Raw genomic sequence first — 15891 nt, 5'->3', positions numbered from 1 at the left:
ACTTTCGGCGCATCACAAGATATAAAGTATTTCCCCTTTAATTTCTCATGAATTCCTGTATGTATCTGTTTGACGGTTGTAGCAGGACAGACAGAGCTTACAGAAGGACAGGAGTATGATTATTGTCACACTGGGAGGCTTGCACAACATTTAATGCCTCTTTTATCCTTTTTGTTTCACAATCAAAATCTGTAAATAAGAGAGTCTGATGGATGCTGCTTCTATATTTATCTCTCGCTGCTGCAGCAATGTAAGCCAGGGTATATTCTTCTGGTCCGCAATGTTTCCCACCTGATCTGAAGGCAAAGATCAAACTGTCATTTCTCATATCACAAACTTCCTTTGAAGTTACATTTTGTATTTAACATAATGCAAAATCGGCATTATAGTTTAGGATGTGTTTGTTTTAAGGTAAAAATATGTTAAACATCATGTGATTCAAGAAAGTCTATACCCCTGTTTATGGAACAGCTCTGCATAAGGAATGACCCTACTCAGCTGATAGGCATACTCCACGTTGCAATGCAAAACCTAGTGGAGTCAGTCAGAAGTGGGTTAGGAACTTGGTTCTTTTAGGCATTACTGAATATCTGTGGGGATAATGTTTCCGGCCTTGCAGGGTTCTACGAGAATAAAATGAAATAATGTGATCTTCAACACCTATTTTTGTCTCTTTCTTCTGCACCTCTTTTCACATGTGAATGGTTTAAAAGTTGCTCAACTTTGTGGTCCAGACACAGCATGGTGTCATGGCCAAAGTAACACCATGACAATCAAAGGTAATTCACATATTCATTGCAGACATCACAAAAATGCCAAAGGGAGGAGATATGCACAGAAAATAAAAAGCTCTTAAAATCCTTTTCACCCCGCTGAAAAAAATAAATAAATTAAAATCCTTTTCACCATTTCCTTCCCAAGTCATATTTGTCATGGAAGTGTATCTGTTCTCAATCTCTCTCACAAAAATCTCTACAGCGATTTTTTTTTAACTTTTCATCCACCCTCCTGCTGAATGTTTTCTTCTCTTTTCCTCAGCTTTCAGATCTCTTCAGTGAAAAGCATTCTACCCTCTCCATTACTCATGTACTCACTCAGTTCAAGAACTTTCCAAGATTCAGGCTGGTAATGCCAACTGCTCATCACCAGGCCGGGGAGATGGAGACACTGAGTGTCTGAATGCATCTGGAGAATAGGATTTGTGAAGCTAAATGACTTGCACAAGATCACGGGCTTTGTAAATGAAAGATTTAACATCCATTCTTTTCTCCTCCTTCCTTCATTCTGTCTGTCCCCACTGCCCATATTCCAGTGCTCTCTTTTAAGAAGCATACAGCCTTAATCACACATCAACATGTCAGAATACATGAGGCATAAAAATGAGTCTTGCACCACTGCTCACTTGATAGACAAGAGGATTGTGGAAGAGCTGGGAGTGATCAGTTAATGAACATCAAAGTATCTGATTGAGAAAAGAGCTCTGCGTTTATAACTATGTTACGATTTGAAGAATGTGTGCTACATAGCAATGGAAAAAAACCTGCCAATGAGTAGAATCTGGATCAAAGGAAGTTTTATCTAACAAAATTGCCCCAATTACAATTCTACACTCCAGTACTTTTTAAAAACACAATAATTACACTGATATTTAACTTTAAATGTACAAACCATACACACACACACACACACACACACACACACACAATCTCACAAAAATTCTATCTGGTTTGGTAGGTAGGTAGTGTTTATAGTAGTGACTAAACCCAGGAGAGAAGAAGGAGAAGGAAGAACAGGGAAGTGCTAAAAAGAAAATAGAAGAAGGCATTTTTTAATAGGCAGAGAGGCAGGACGAGAGAGAGGGGGAAGCAGGCTCCCCACTGAGCAGAGAGCCTGATGCAGGGCTCCATTCCAGGACCCTGGGATCACGACCTGAGCTGAAGGTAGAGGCTTAACCTACTGAACCACCCAGGCACCCCAGAAAAAGGCATTTTAAAGAGTAAAGAGTGTTCCTGAAATAGTAAATCATGGCACAGATGTAATTCTGCATCACAATTCCTATCATAAAGTTGGACCACTGTTCTAACGAAACCGTAACTTATTACTTTTGATTCATATCAACTCAAAAAAAACAAAAAAATAACTCTAAGAGAAAAACTGAGGACATCAGGAAAAGATAAAAGGAAAAGAATGGTCTCCAAATCTATAGAATTTTACACCAATATATTTCTTTTAAGCTTTGGACTACTGTGAAGAAGCTTGATGAAAAGCACGGTAAAATGAATCCATGCAAAGTGCCAGCCACAGCTTGGTACTGCACACCCTTATGGCTGGATGTAAGAAAACACTCTTCCTGGAATCACAACATGTATTAGCGAGGGGCAGGCAAAAAACAGCCCACCCCAGGGAGTTGGAGGGAGAGCTCTGAGCATGGAGAAGTAGTTATAAAAGATAAGACAGCGGGGCGCCTGGGTGACTCAGTGGGTTAAAGCCTCTGCCTTCGACTCGGGTCACGATCCCAGTGTCTTGGGATCAAGCCTCATCCGGCTCTCTGCTCGGCGGGGAGCCTGCTTCCTCCTCTCTCTCTGCCTGCCTCTCTGCCTAGTTATGATTTCTCTCTGTCAAATAAATAAAATATTAAAAAAAAAGATATGACAGAGAATAGAGGTTATCAGAAGCTGGGGAAGGGGGATTAGGAGTTATTTTATTTTATTTTTTTAAGAGAGAGTGTGCAAAAGCAGCAGCAGGAGAGGAGGCAGGCAGAGGGAGAGGGGGAGAGAGAATCTTAAACAGGCTCCATGCCCAACCCAATGCGGGGCTCCATCTCATAAACCTGAGACCACAATCTGAAATCAAGAGTTAGCCCTTCAGCAACTGAGCCACCAATGTGCCCCAGGAGTTACTGCTTAATAATTACAGAGTTCTTGTTTTGGGTAATGGAAAAGTTTTGGAACTAGATAGCAGTGACACTTACAAAACACTAAATACATCTGACCACTGAGTTCTACACTTGCAATGTTGACTTAATATACACTGAACTGTACACTGAGAAATGGTCAAATTGGTCAACTTCAGATTGTGTATATTTCACTGCAATTAAAAAATAAAAGCAGTAACAAAGCAGCTGATTCAAAACCGAACCAAACCAAAACCAAAACCAAAACACAAAAACAAAATTGACGGCAGAGCATAAAAACCAAAAGGAGATAGTGCACAACTGAGAGATTAACAACAGTAATAGATCAACCATATCCAAAAGCCCTTGCTACCTAGGCTGGAGAATCCAAGGGAGGGAAAGCGAAATCCCCAGAGTCTGGGAGCCAAGGCTGCAGCGGGATTGGAATGACAGTGGACAAAAGGAGGAGCAACCGTAAGGGAGACACAAGGGGGCTGAAAATGCGGCCCTTAAACAGTCAGAGGGAAAATATGCTGGCTTCTGCCTTCCTCCTCACTATTCAATTTCCTGTTGCTGCCCAAAGTGGCCAGAAGTAGAAGGAAGAAAGAGGTTAAGGAGCCCAGCTATGCCAGGTGGCAGGGTTTGTTCTCTGTAATTCAGAGCAGAACAAAGAAAAGGCAGGAAGTGGATGAAGGAGAAACAAGCAAGCAGCCCACGCACAGCATGCACTGCTTACAGTGTCGGGCATATCTCAAAGGAGTCTGATCAAAAATATTACAAGGAGTTCACCAAATGATAAAACATATTAGATAAAAAAAGATTTATCAAAATAAATCTTTACCTGAAACTCAACCACTAACGACCACCTCTGGAAAATGATTAAAAACAGTCCTTCCATCCATTTATTGTTTAGACCACAGGTGAATTTATGTTTATCAAGTAAATTGTAACTTGAATCTTCCTATGTAGGGCTCGTTATTTCCTATCTCATAGGGGATGTCCTCATTTCTTGCCATCTTGGAGTACTTGATTCTGTGTGAATGTCTCTCTCTCCCAAGGTCAGTGTCATCATATCTTCATTTTCCCAGCTCAGAAAAGAACCCAGATATCCTGACTTTCTAATCTGCTGACGCCTTACTTGGACATTGGTCTTGTCTGTACTCAAACCATTTTCATAATATGCCACCCAAGAAAATAGTTTACAAAAGAGCTCATAGTGAGGCACTTTATTCTTTAAAACCCATCCATGCCTTTTTCCACTCACAGCATAAACTCTTCAGTCTTTGGTCTACAGCAAGGGTCAGCACAATTTTTCTGGGAGGGAACACACAGTACATATTTTAGATTTCGCAGGCCATATGGTCTCTGTTTCAACCACTCAATCCACCACCCTATATAAAAACAGCCACAGACAATCTGTAAACAAATGGGAGTGGCTATGTTCTAATAAAACTTTATTTATGTACATTGAACCTTGAATTTCATATAATTTCAGATGTCACAAAATCTGTTATTCTTTGAGCTTTATGCTACTATTTCAGCACATAAAAACTATTTTTGCTTTCAAGCAGTAAAAACAAAAACAAACAAAAAAACTGCAGACCACTGATTTGCTTCCAAATAAACACTTTCTAAGATCCAGCCTCACATTCCTTTGTCTTATGTCTCCCCACCTGCCACTCTTACCTATGGTTTAAATGTCTGAGCTACTTACTGTTCCAGAGCGTATCAGGCAGTTTGCTACAATTTTCTTATGCCTAGAATGACTTCTCTTTCTTCTATGAATTCTGCAAATGCCTGCTCAAAGAGACCCTTCTTGAGACTCTCAGTGGCCACTACTGCAATCACTGGAGCAGAAATAAGTTGTTTTTTGTTTTCTTTGGTTTTGTTTCATTTTTCCTAGAGACAAACTAATTATTGTTTTGGAAAACAGATCCTAACGAAGAAAAATAGAGGTTGAGATCATTGTCACTGCCAATAGACATGGACCCTTGGGGACCTGTAGATGAAATGCTGAGAAATGACATTGGTGACTTTAAAAACATTAGTTTTCAAAAACAAACTGGTAAACAAGGCAATTCTGTTTTTCAGAATGAAAAACTTATTCAATTTTTAGGCTAAGTCAGGAGATTATAAAGAAATTCCACACAAAAGATGCTTATTCTTCTCTGCCTTTTGGTATCCTTTAGAAGACGATTCCTATTTTGGAACACTGAAAAAAATAAAATAAAATTTTTAAAAAAGATGATCTCTAGAAGCATTATATTAGTGGATGGGAACCTTGAAGAAAAACTTTGTAACAGCTGCCAAACACTAAAAATATTAAATAAAGGAAAATGAGATACTGCTCTCTATGTCATTAGCAAAAGGGATAAGTTTAAGGAATTTAAGTCATATGTTGTGAAATGTTCCTGGTATATAACTATTTAAAGACAGACATGGAAATATTTGCTTGGTTGAAGACAGTTATTCTGAACATTTTAAAGATAACATTCTCTCTGGCTATAATTAACAGGATTTTGTGTACTAAGATATAATTTTATAAATCTTGTTAAAAATCTGTTTTTATGGTGTTTCTAAGATGTTACTGTGTTTTCCATAAATTTAGAGATCATGTGTTTACTAAAAAATTAGTCAATGAACAAAAGGGACCAGCTTTTGATTGGTAAGTAGGGCAAAAGAAGAGAAAATTCCTGTCCCGAATTATCCATATCAGATATTACATATGAAAATGTTGGTACAAGATCCCTGCTTTGACGTAGACATAAGACACATGTATGGAGACAATAATAAGCCCCAAGACTGAAGTGTGTAATTCAAAAGTGTAAAAGAGCAGCTACAGATGATATAACTGGCAGGTGTAATGAAGTGAGGTATCAGCTCAGGTACAAGTCAGGAATATATAATTTAAATACCAAAAGATTCAGGATGCTGCCCTCCTGTTATCTACTGGAAGTTGCTCTAATGAAAGAAAAAATGGAGTCTAATGACTGGTTAGTAGTAGAAAGTTGACCTGAATCTTTTCATAAACCTCAGATTTTCATACCTATTTTATCACCAAAATGTACTTTAAAAATCCCTAAATACTATAGTTACATGAAAACAAAACTGAAGGATATGATAAGTGTAAACATCACCTAAAACCTAAACAACTAAGAAACAGCCATTTAAGAAATAGAAAATATATTACCCCCCCAAGTATAAAAAGTGAAGTAACCCTTATGATTGAGGCAAAGAAAGAGTCTGAATGCTTCTCTTCCATAAACATTGTGTAATCAACCTCAAATTTGCCTTCTAACTTTTGGAACTCCCTGAAAGATTATTTTGCTATGAAGCTCTGTGTCTGCACATATTCATACCAGACAATGGAGAGAGAACAAGGGGAAGTAGCTTCCAGAAGCAGCAGCTGAGATCCAGAACATGTGGGTGGAGAAACTGTCTACCAGTGTTCTTTCTAATTTGGAAGGTCAGGCTTATGTCAGAGTTTTCAAAGATAATTTCATCAGAAAAAATGAAAGCAACATCAAGGAAGAAAAGAAGCTCACGAAGCTTCCTTTTCCCTCTACAGTCCCTGTTTCTGCTTCATTTGTGAAAGAAGGAATAGGTCAACTTGGTATTTAACATCTTGTCTACACTTCTGTGATGATGTCTATACAGTATATTTGGTGTAGCTCTAGAGAAAACCTTGCATAAAGAATAATTTACATAAAGAATTGCATAAAGAATAATTTTCCTTGCATAACGAATAATTTACACTTGAAAACTGAGCACACAAATCTACAGAATTTAAAGTCTGTTTCAGGAGGTGGGATATGAGAAGGTAAGGAAACTAAATGAAACGTTACTGTAAAAATAAGTTAGGATGAACATTCCTCCTACAGGTGTTAACATCTGTCCTTTAAGTAACAGTTATATACATACATCCTGACTAAGATGGCCTTAAGTTTCCCTCATCTGACTAAACTTCTGAGTCTTTCTCGTGACCATAGGCCTCTGACTTGTCTTTTCTTAGAATATTTACTTTAGGAAACTTGCAATTTTAAATTATTTCTCTGCCCTTTGAAATGTAAGTTGTTTGGCCTTTTTTCAGTTTTAAAACCCAGAAATGTCTTTCCCGGGGAACTGGGAGTCATTCCTTGAAATATAATCATCGAGACAAATAGGACCCTATCTCCCAGCCTCTGTGGGAAGGTAGAAGTCTAACTTCAAAAAATGTCAATTATCAAACACAGATATCCTAATCACACTGACCAACCTCCCTACTAACATCCTCAGCTACTCTTTCATTAGCTCACCCCAGCATTTAAAAATCCTCCCACCTTTTGTTTCAGTTCAAGAGTTTCTCTCCCTTCTTGCAGTAGCCTTGACCTCTATTGCAATATTCTTAAATAAAGTCTTCCCTGCCACTTTTAACAAGTATCTAGTGTAGTTTTTCTTTTAAAATGCACACACACGTGTGCATACACATATATATTTTAAAATACTTAAATATTTAATACATGAGTAATATTAAAATTAGTATTAGGCTAACTTAAATCATGTAAAATATTAATAGTAATTTCATAATACATAACTGCATTGCTACATGTCAGGTACAGCTTAAATTTGTTTGCATATGTAAATGCACTACCAATCCACACAATGACTTATGAAGCAGATATTATTATACCCTGTTTCACAGATGAGGAAATTGAAACCAAGAGAGGTTAAATAACTTGCCCTAAGGTCACAAAGACAGTGGATAACAGTGCTGAGATTTGGACTCAGGGAGTCTGGTTCTAGATCTCTGCCCTTAATATTGCTGCAGGCAAACTCTCCAAATGTCACCAACATAACTTGTTGATGTGACAAAACTGAGTTTGTTGATTGCTGCCTTAAGGGATATCATCACTTCAAGAGCTTCAGCAGTGTCTCTGAGGAGAGAATCACAAAGGTCAGAATTTATTGAAAATTCAAAGTTTAGTTTAAGGCAGATCTCACAAAGTGGTAGCTTAAATAGGATTGGGTAAAGATCCAAATACAACAGTGTAGGATTGATGGCAAAAACAAACTGAAGATATTTCAGACTCAAGGTTTAATTAATTTGGGGCACAAACTGTCTTGTTGATGCATTCTGTTGTAGATGGATTGATCTAGACGTGTAGGAAATGTCAAGCGATTTGCCAAGGTAAAGTCATTCTAAAGAAAAGAATAGTCTGCTTTTTAAAAGAATGGTAATGGCATGTGAAACAGTAGAGAATTGGCATAAAAACAGACACAAAGATCAATGGAACAGAATAGAGAGCCCAGAAATTAATCTACATATACATGGTCAATTAATTTATGATGAAGGAGCCAGGAATATACAGAAGGGAAAGGACATTTTCTTCAATAAATGCTACTGGGGAAAACTATACAGACACATGCAAAAGAATGATACTGGACCACTATCTTACACCATATATTAACTCGTGGCGCCTGGGTGGCCCAGTCAGTTAAGTGTTTGACAATTGATTTCAGCTCAGATCATGATCTCAGGATCATGAGACTGAGCCCTGCATCATAGACCATGCTGCGCCTGGAGTCCAATTAGGAGTTTCTCTCTCTCTGTCTTTTTGCCCCCCGCCCCCAACTTGTGCCCTCTCTCTCTCTCAAACAACAACAACAACAACAACAACCTAGTAACTTAAAATTCAAAATGGATTAAAGACTTGAATGTAATTTTTGAAATTATAAAATTCCCAGAAGAAAACATAGGTGGTAATTCTCTTGACATGGGTTTTGGTGATGATTTTTTGAATTTGACACCAAAGCAAAGGCAACAAAAGCAAAAGTAAATAAATAGAACATCATACTAAAAAGCTCTTTACAGCAAAGGAAATGATCAACAAAATGAAAAGATAACCTACTGAATAGGAGAAGACATGTGCAAATCATATATATGATAAGGAGCTAATATTTAAAATATATAAAGAACTCATACAACTCGATAGCAAAGAAATAACCTGATTAAAAATTGGTGGAATATCTGAATAGATATTTTTCCAAAGACAACATAGAGACAGCCAACAAGTACATGAAAAAATGCTAGACATCAGTAATCATCAGAGAAATGTAAATCAAAACCACAATAAGATATCACCTCATACGTGCTAGAAGAGCTATTATCAAAAAGTTAGTAATAAAAAGTGTTGGCAAGGATGTGGAAAAAAGGGAACCCTAATGCACTGTTCCTGGGAATGTAAACTGGTTCAGCCACTGTGGAAAGCAGTACAAAGCTTTCTCAAAAAATTAAAAATAGAATGAACACCTGATGCAGCAATTTCACTTTTGAATATTTATTTAAAGAAAATAAAAACACTAGCTGGAAAAGGTACATGCACACCCATGTTCATTGCTGAATTATTTATAATAGTCAAGATATAGAAGCAACCTGCATGAAGGGATAAACAATTAGGACAACCTAAATGACCATGGATGGATGAATGAATTAAGAAACACATACACAAAATGGTCTATTATCTAGCCATTAAAAAGAATGAAATTTTTCATTTACAACAACATGGATAAACCTCAAGGGCATCAGACTAAATAAAATAAATCAGCCAGAGAAGGAAAAATGCCAAATACCCTATCATCTCTCTTATATGTGGAATCTAAAACAAACAAACAAACACCCAACTTGTAGATTGGTGGCTGTCAGAGACAGGGGGTGGAGGTAGGAGAAATGAGTGAAGGGGATATCTATATCTATATATTTATATATCACACCCCTATGTAGTAATTCCTTTTCCCCAGGTAACAAGCAGATGCAGTACAACTGGAAAAACCTAAACTGATAAGGTAGAGTGAGTCTTCCCATAAAATGGTATGCATAATTTCTTTTTCTTCTTTGTTTCTACATATAAAGGGAAAAAAATTAAATTGGGGAGACTTCATGTACTGTAGGACAATAATTCTTTCTGCTTTTAATCTGAGAATTTAAAGAACATTTCAAGCTAAGTTATTAGAAGGATGATAAAGACATTATATTTTTGTTTAGGCCAATGTGGAGGTATATTAAAAGTAAATACTGGGTTGAGGAGATTCTGCAATTCATTTCAAAGTTTCTTCCTTTTAATTTTATTTTTTAAAAATGCATACCTGTATTTGGGGGGTAGGGAAGGAAAAATGAAACAAGATGGAATTGGGAGGGAGACAAACCATAAGAGACTCTTAATCTCACAGAACAAACTGAGGGTTGCCAGGGGGAGGGGGTTAGGGAGAGGGTGGTGGGGTTATGGATATTGGGGAGGGTATGTGCTCTGGTGAGTGCTGTGAATTGTGTAAGCCTGACCATTCACAGACCTGTACCCTTGGGGCAAATAATACATTATATGTTAATTTAAAAAAATTTTAAAAAATGCATACCTGTAATCACATTTATTGTATAGCAACTAAACCAAAAAGAGAAGGAATAAAAAACCAAAATGCCACCCCATGGAAGGGAAGTAATTGTTAATGTATAGGTTTATACAGAAGAAGGAGAAAGAGGACTAGGAGGAGGAAGGGGAGGAGGAGGAGCAGGAGGAGGAGAGAGCAGGGGGAGGAGTAGGAAGAGCAAGGAGAAGAAGAAGGAGGAGGAGGAGGAGGAGGAAAAGGAAGAAGAAGGGGAAGAAGAGGAAGAAGAAGGTGGTGGAGGAGGAGCAGGAACAGAGCAGAGAAGAAGGAGGAGGAGGAGGAGGGGGAGGAAAAGGAAGACAAGGAGGAGGAGGAAGGAGAAGAAGAAGGAGAGGAAGAAAAAGGTGGCAGCAATGGAATCGTAAAGTCATGTGAATGTACACAGTACACTGAATGGAGTCTGGGCAATTCGGTCCTAGCTGTTCAAGATGGATGTGGGGGTATATATTTCAGGTTCTCTACATCTTTTAAAATAACACCATAACATTTTGTGTTTTTCTTTGAAAGCACTATCCTGTCAAATAACATTTTTATATGTCATAGATTAACATTTTAATATGATTTTTAAGGCACTGTTTATGATAATAAAACAATCAGGATGATCTGTAAATTAATCAGGGTGTTTTATAAATCATTTAATTTGCTACCATTTAATTCTATGTAGATGTTTCTACAAATTAACATATTCTGAACACCTTGTTGAACGGAATAAAACTTTTTAATGAACATGACTGGTTTTTAGCCTTAATAGTAAACCCTAGAGTGTTATCTAGGACATCAAAGACAGGTTGGTTTTCATATGTATAATTCCTCATCCATGCATTTTGAAACTAACATTTTTCCTTGCAAGTATCTTGTTTTATTTTCCTTTTGGTTTTGTTGTTTCAAGCAATAACTGTTCCTGCCAATAGAATCTTCTAAATATGTTTTTTTCTTAACAGATGATCAAACTACCTGGAAGGGATAATATAATGAAAGAAACAGCTACTTTTAAAATATATGCTAAATGTCAGGTATACCAGGGCTCTTCGTAATAGGGTTTCCATATTTAGCAAATAAAAATACAGGACAATCATTAAATTTGAATTTCAGAGAAAAAACATGTTTTCAGAATAATTAGTTCCATGTAATTTGGATAATTATACTAAATAATTAAATAACTAAATAAAATTTATAAATTATAATTTATAAATTATAATTAAATAATTATACTAAAATTGCTATTTTTCTAAAATTTAAATTTAATTGAACATTTATAATTTATCTGACAACTCTCCTTAGTAGCTAGTTTTCCTCTGACAAAAGGTGAGAGAGGTAAAAGCTAGTTAGGATATGTTCTTCTAACTTTCTAAAAATTTACCTTATATGATTTGTTTCCTTTGACTTGGGCTGTCATTTGGGCTTAGATCAGAGATGAAGGCAGACCCACAATGTCTTTTTATCTTTTTTTTTTTAAAGATTTTATTTATTTATTTGACAGACAGAGATCACAAGGAGGCAGAGAGGCAGGCAGAGAGAGTGAGAGGGAAGCAGGCTCCCTGCCGAGCAGAGAGCCCGATGCGGGGGGGGGGGGGGGGGGGGGGGGGGGGGGGGGTCCATCCCAGGACCCTGAGATCATGACCTGAGCCAAAGGCAGCGGCTTAAACCACTGCCCCATTGTCTTTTTATCTTGTACTTAGGTACAACTTAGCATTCATTAAGCATTTATTCATTCATTAGCATTCATTAACTAAGCATTCAAAAGCTAAATCAACCTGAAAGGAATGTTAATACAAAATAAATCCCATCTTCTGATAACTTTAAAAATTACTGTTTCCCATATCCCATATTTATAATAACTATAGATCCTATCTGGTTAAAATATATTCAGGGAAATTTTCAGAGTTCTATGACATTATTAAAGGAAAAAGAATAAACAAAGAAACACCAATAACCACTGAATATTTGCAATATATTCGGAACCTTACTAGAAGCTTTAAAACATTTTTTTCCCTTAAATTTAAGTCTCACAACGACAATGTGATTTTTTTTTCCAAAATGGGAAAACAAGTTTGGTGGAGTTCATTAATTTCCTTAGATAGCAAGTTGAGTAAATTGTGAAGGCTGAATTCTAACTCTATCTGTTTTTGTTTTGTCCATCATACCAGCTGGATCTAGATTCCAATCATCTTAAATTAACTGTGATAAATGGTACCAAAAGAATCATCTATCCAAGGGAACATCAACCAGCTCCCATCAGAAAATACGAACTCCCAGAGATAGAGCATGCTCACTCTGGTACGACTGGTCTTGGTGCCAAGCCACCAGATTAATGTGCAGCAGCCAAATAAACATTAGGGAAGTCATAAAGTGAACAGTGTTTAGGTAATGATGACTTCCATGGAAAAAGTAAGATTCTCATCCATTGACTTTTCTGTGCCCTTCCCCCTACCCTTAGAAAAAAAAAAGACAACTGATACGATAGGTCAAAGACAGAGACATGAGATGGAGTTTCAGAATTTTTTTCTCATCTGTTGAATGTCAGTTCCCTCAAAAATTCAACAGAAAAACTTGTTGATCAAGCAAAACCAAGTTTAGCAGTTGGACTTCAGGGAGGGGTAACACTAAGAGAAGCATAAGAACCTTAGCAGTATCAAGAAAAGGAAAATCAGAGAATATTTAGAGGGTCCTTAGCCTGGGGAAAGTAATTTTAAAGTGAAGTCTATGGAGACAGAGAACTATTGAGAATCAGGGAAAGTTCATGCAAGATAATGGTTTGGGACTAGTGACAGCGCTTTTGGATTGTGAGACATGAACAAGTGTTAGTCTTTTTTTTTTTTTTAATTAACATATAATGTATTATTAGCCCCAGGGGTACAGGTTTGTGAATCACCAGGTTTACACACTTCATAGTACTCACCATAGCACATATCCCCCCCAATGTCCATAACCCAACCAACCTCTCCCTAACCCCCTCCCCGGCAACCCTAGGTTTGTTTTGTGAGATTAAGAGTCTCTTATAGTTTGTCTCCCTCCCAATCCCATCTTGTTTCATTTTCTCCTTCCCTACTCCCCAATCCCCCCACATTGCCTCTCAAATTCCTCATATCAGGGAGATGATCATATGATAACTGTTTTTCTCTGATTGACTTATTTTGCTCAGCATAATACCCTCTAGTTCCATCCATATTTTCGCAAATGGCAAAATTTCATTTCTTTGATGGCTGCATAGTATTCCATTGTATATATGTGTGTATATACACACATATATATGTGTGTATATACACACATACACACACACATACATATATACATGTATACACACACATATAGATAGATATAGATATAGATATACCACATCTTCTTTATCCATTCATCTGTCGATGGACATCTAGGTTCTTTCCATAGTTTGGCTATTGTGGACATTGCTGCTATAAACATTCAGGTGCACCTGCCCCTTCAGATCACTTCATTTGTATCTTTAGGGTAAGTACCCAGTAGTACGATTGCTGGGTCATCGGGTAGCTCTATTTTCAACTTTCTGAGGAACATCCATGCTGTCTTCCAGAGTGGCTGCACCAGCTGAACAGGTGTTAGTCTTGATAAATAAGTTGTTTTAGTTGGCTTATAGTCTCATCATCACATGTGATTTTGAATGGATTTTTTAAAAAATATGCAGAATAGGATCTAAATTCTCTGTTTATAGACAAATATTTTATATTGTAAGCTTACGGGGATGAAATAAGATATTGAGTCTAATATATTTCTTGATCACAGTGTTTAGAATAAATGATCATTTAGGAATTGGCAATATCAATAGTCTTAAAATTAAATGCTGGAGGAGAGCATACAAAAGACTGATGAGACTGAGCTGATAACTGAGGGTTACAAAGATCTGGAGGCAGTGAGCAAACAGTATGAGTGTAGATTAGACCTTCAAATGACTTAGCTGTCAGGAAGGAGAATTATAGGGCTAGAAGACAAAGAAAGGGTTGAAGAGGAAAGTACATGCATGTACGTAATTTTTTTTTAATGAGAGATTTAAGCATTTAAATGAGAGGCAGAGATCAGAGTAGAGAATAAGAATAGACAGAGAATACATAAGGGTACTTGGCTTATTAGAAACAGAGTTATAGCATCCTTTGTGATTAGAATAAAATAATGAAATGGGTAAATCTGCATACTAGGCTGGAAGGAATTTCTGCTTAAAAAATATTTGTGGTGTAGAGATAATTTCTTTGACTTTTTGTTGATGACCTTAAAATTTCTAAGTGTGTGAAAATTTCATACAACCATGCTACATTGTATATACTTTCATATATTAATTTAATCCTTTACTTTGTAATGCTCTCCCAGTTGCTACTGCAAATTGAATTTTCAAAGAATCCTTTAAAGTCCTGCCTTTATATGAAATAAAACTAAATAACCTCTTAAAAAAGAGAGATTGAGAGAGAGAAATCTAATCTCTGGCCTGGGCATCTGTTAGTTTCAGAGAGCAGAACAGAGTATTTAACATCACTCAACAACTGAATTAGAACCTGTATCACAGGGGCACCTGGGTGGCTCAGTGGGTTAAGCCTCTGCCTTTGGCTCAGGTCATGATCTCAGGGTCCTGGGATCAAGCCTTGCATTGGGCACTCTGCTCAGTAGGAAGCCTGCTTCCCCTTCTCTCTGCCTACTTGTGATTTTTTAAAAAATAAATCTTTTTTTTTTTTTAAAGAAACTGCATCATACAAAAGGAATCAAGAATTTCTGTAACTGATAAATAAAACCGAGTTTGTATTAGACAAGGACCTAAATATTTATGCAATTACTGCCTTCACAAGTGCAGAATAAAAAAAAAACTTCCAGGGAAAATACATCATAAGCCAAATACATATGATATAAGATATATATGTGAAATCATGAGCCGAAACTACATCACTTGACAAATATATTCTCTTAGCTATATCTTTTAAAGAATTATTTCACCTACTGAATATAGAAATAAGATAAATGACAGTAAGTGTAGATAATAGATCCTACCACAATATTTTATCACTCACTAATCTAAAATGGAAGAAAAATTTTAAATCCAGAAACAAGCTTTGTTGTTTGGAAAGATAGTATTTGGGAGAGAATGTAGGAGCAGCTGAAAAGAATTTCTTGTATTACTCTAAAAGCCCACTCTGTCACATAATATTTATAATTTTACATACTTAAAAATAAAAGTTTACATGAAAAAAACCTCTTTAGTCTTAATATGTAGAGAATGGTCTGATCTCGAGGGATTGTTTTCACAATCCTACTCACTAGATCTAAATCATCAGGAAAGTAATCTTCAAATTATCTCTAAGTAAAGTATCCTTTTAGAGTTGGGTGGTAAACATTTATCAATGTTTCTTTGTTCTCCTAAGCAGCTACAGCATGATTATTCTCTAGACTACCCTATCATTATGATATCATCTGGAGACCCAGAAGTGCATCTGGTTAAAATAGATGGACTCTGGCTACATAGAAACTCTATGAGCTGTATTTTTCCCAAGAAGATAAGGCAAAAAGTTAAATCAATCCAGATCTATCTATTTTATTCTCTGTTTGGGACTTGGAAGAATCTCTGT

General features: G+C 36.6%; 1 protein-coding gene across 3 annotated transcripts in view; it reads right to left on the bottom strand.

The window, feature by feature from the left end:
• The window catches only part of AGMO (alkylglycerol monooxygenase), a 371384-nt gene that overhangs the window by 33797 nt on the left and 321696 nt on the right, over positions 1 to 15891 (bottom strand). For 2 of the 3 annotated variants that reach the window (XM_046020060.1, XM_046020059.1), the window contains 2 exons: positions 1095 to 1185; positions 148 to 296 (listed from right to left, as the gene is read on the bottom strand). The exons of the other annotated variant lie outside the window; for it this stretch is intronic. In XM_046020060.1, coding sequence (XP_045876016.1) covers positions 163 to 296; positions 1095 to 1185 — 225 coding nt within the window. In that variant the 3' untranslated portion in view covers positions 148 to 162. Of the gene's footprint in view, positions 1 to 147; positions 297 to 1094; positions 1186 to 15891 lie in introns of those variants that run through there. 3 annotated transcript variants of the gene reach the window in all.

This window comes from Meles meles, chromosome 10 (assembly GCF_922984935.1).
Source record: "Meles meles chromosome 10, mMelMel3.1 paternal haplotype, whole genome shotgun sequence".
Lineage (NCBI taxonomy): Eukaryota > Metazoa > Chordata > Mammalia > Carnivora > Mustelidae > Meles > Meles meles.
Note: the sequence above shows the minus strand (reverse complement) of the source record. Positions and strands in the feature narration are given on the sequence as shown.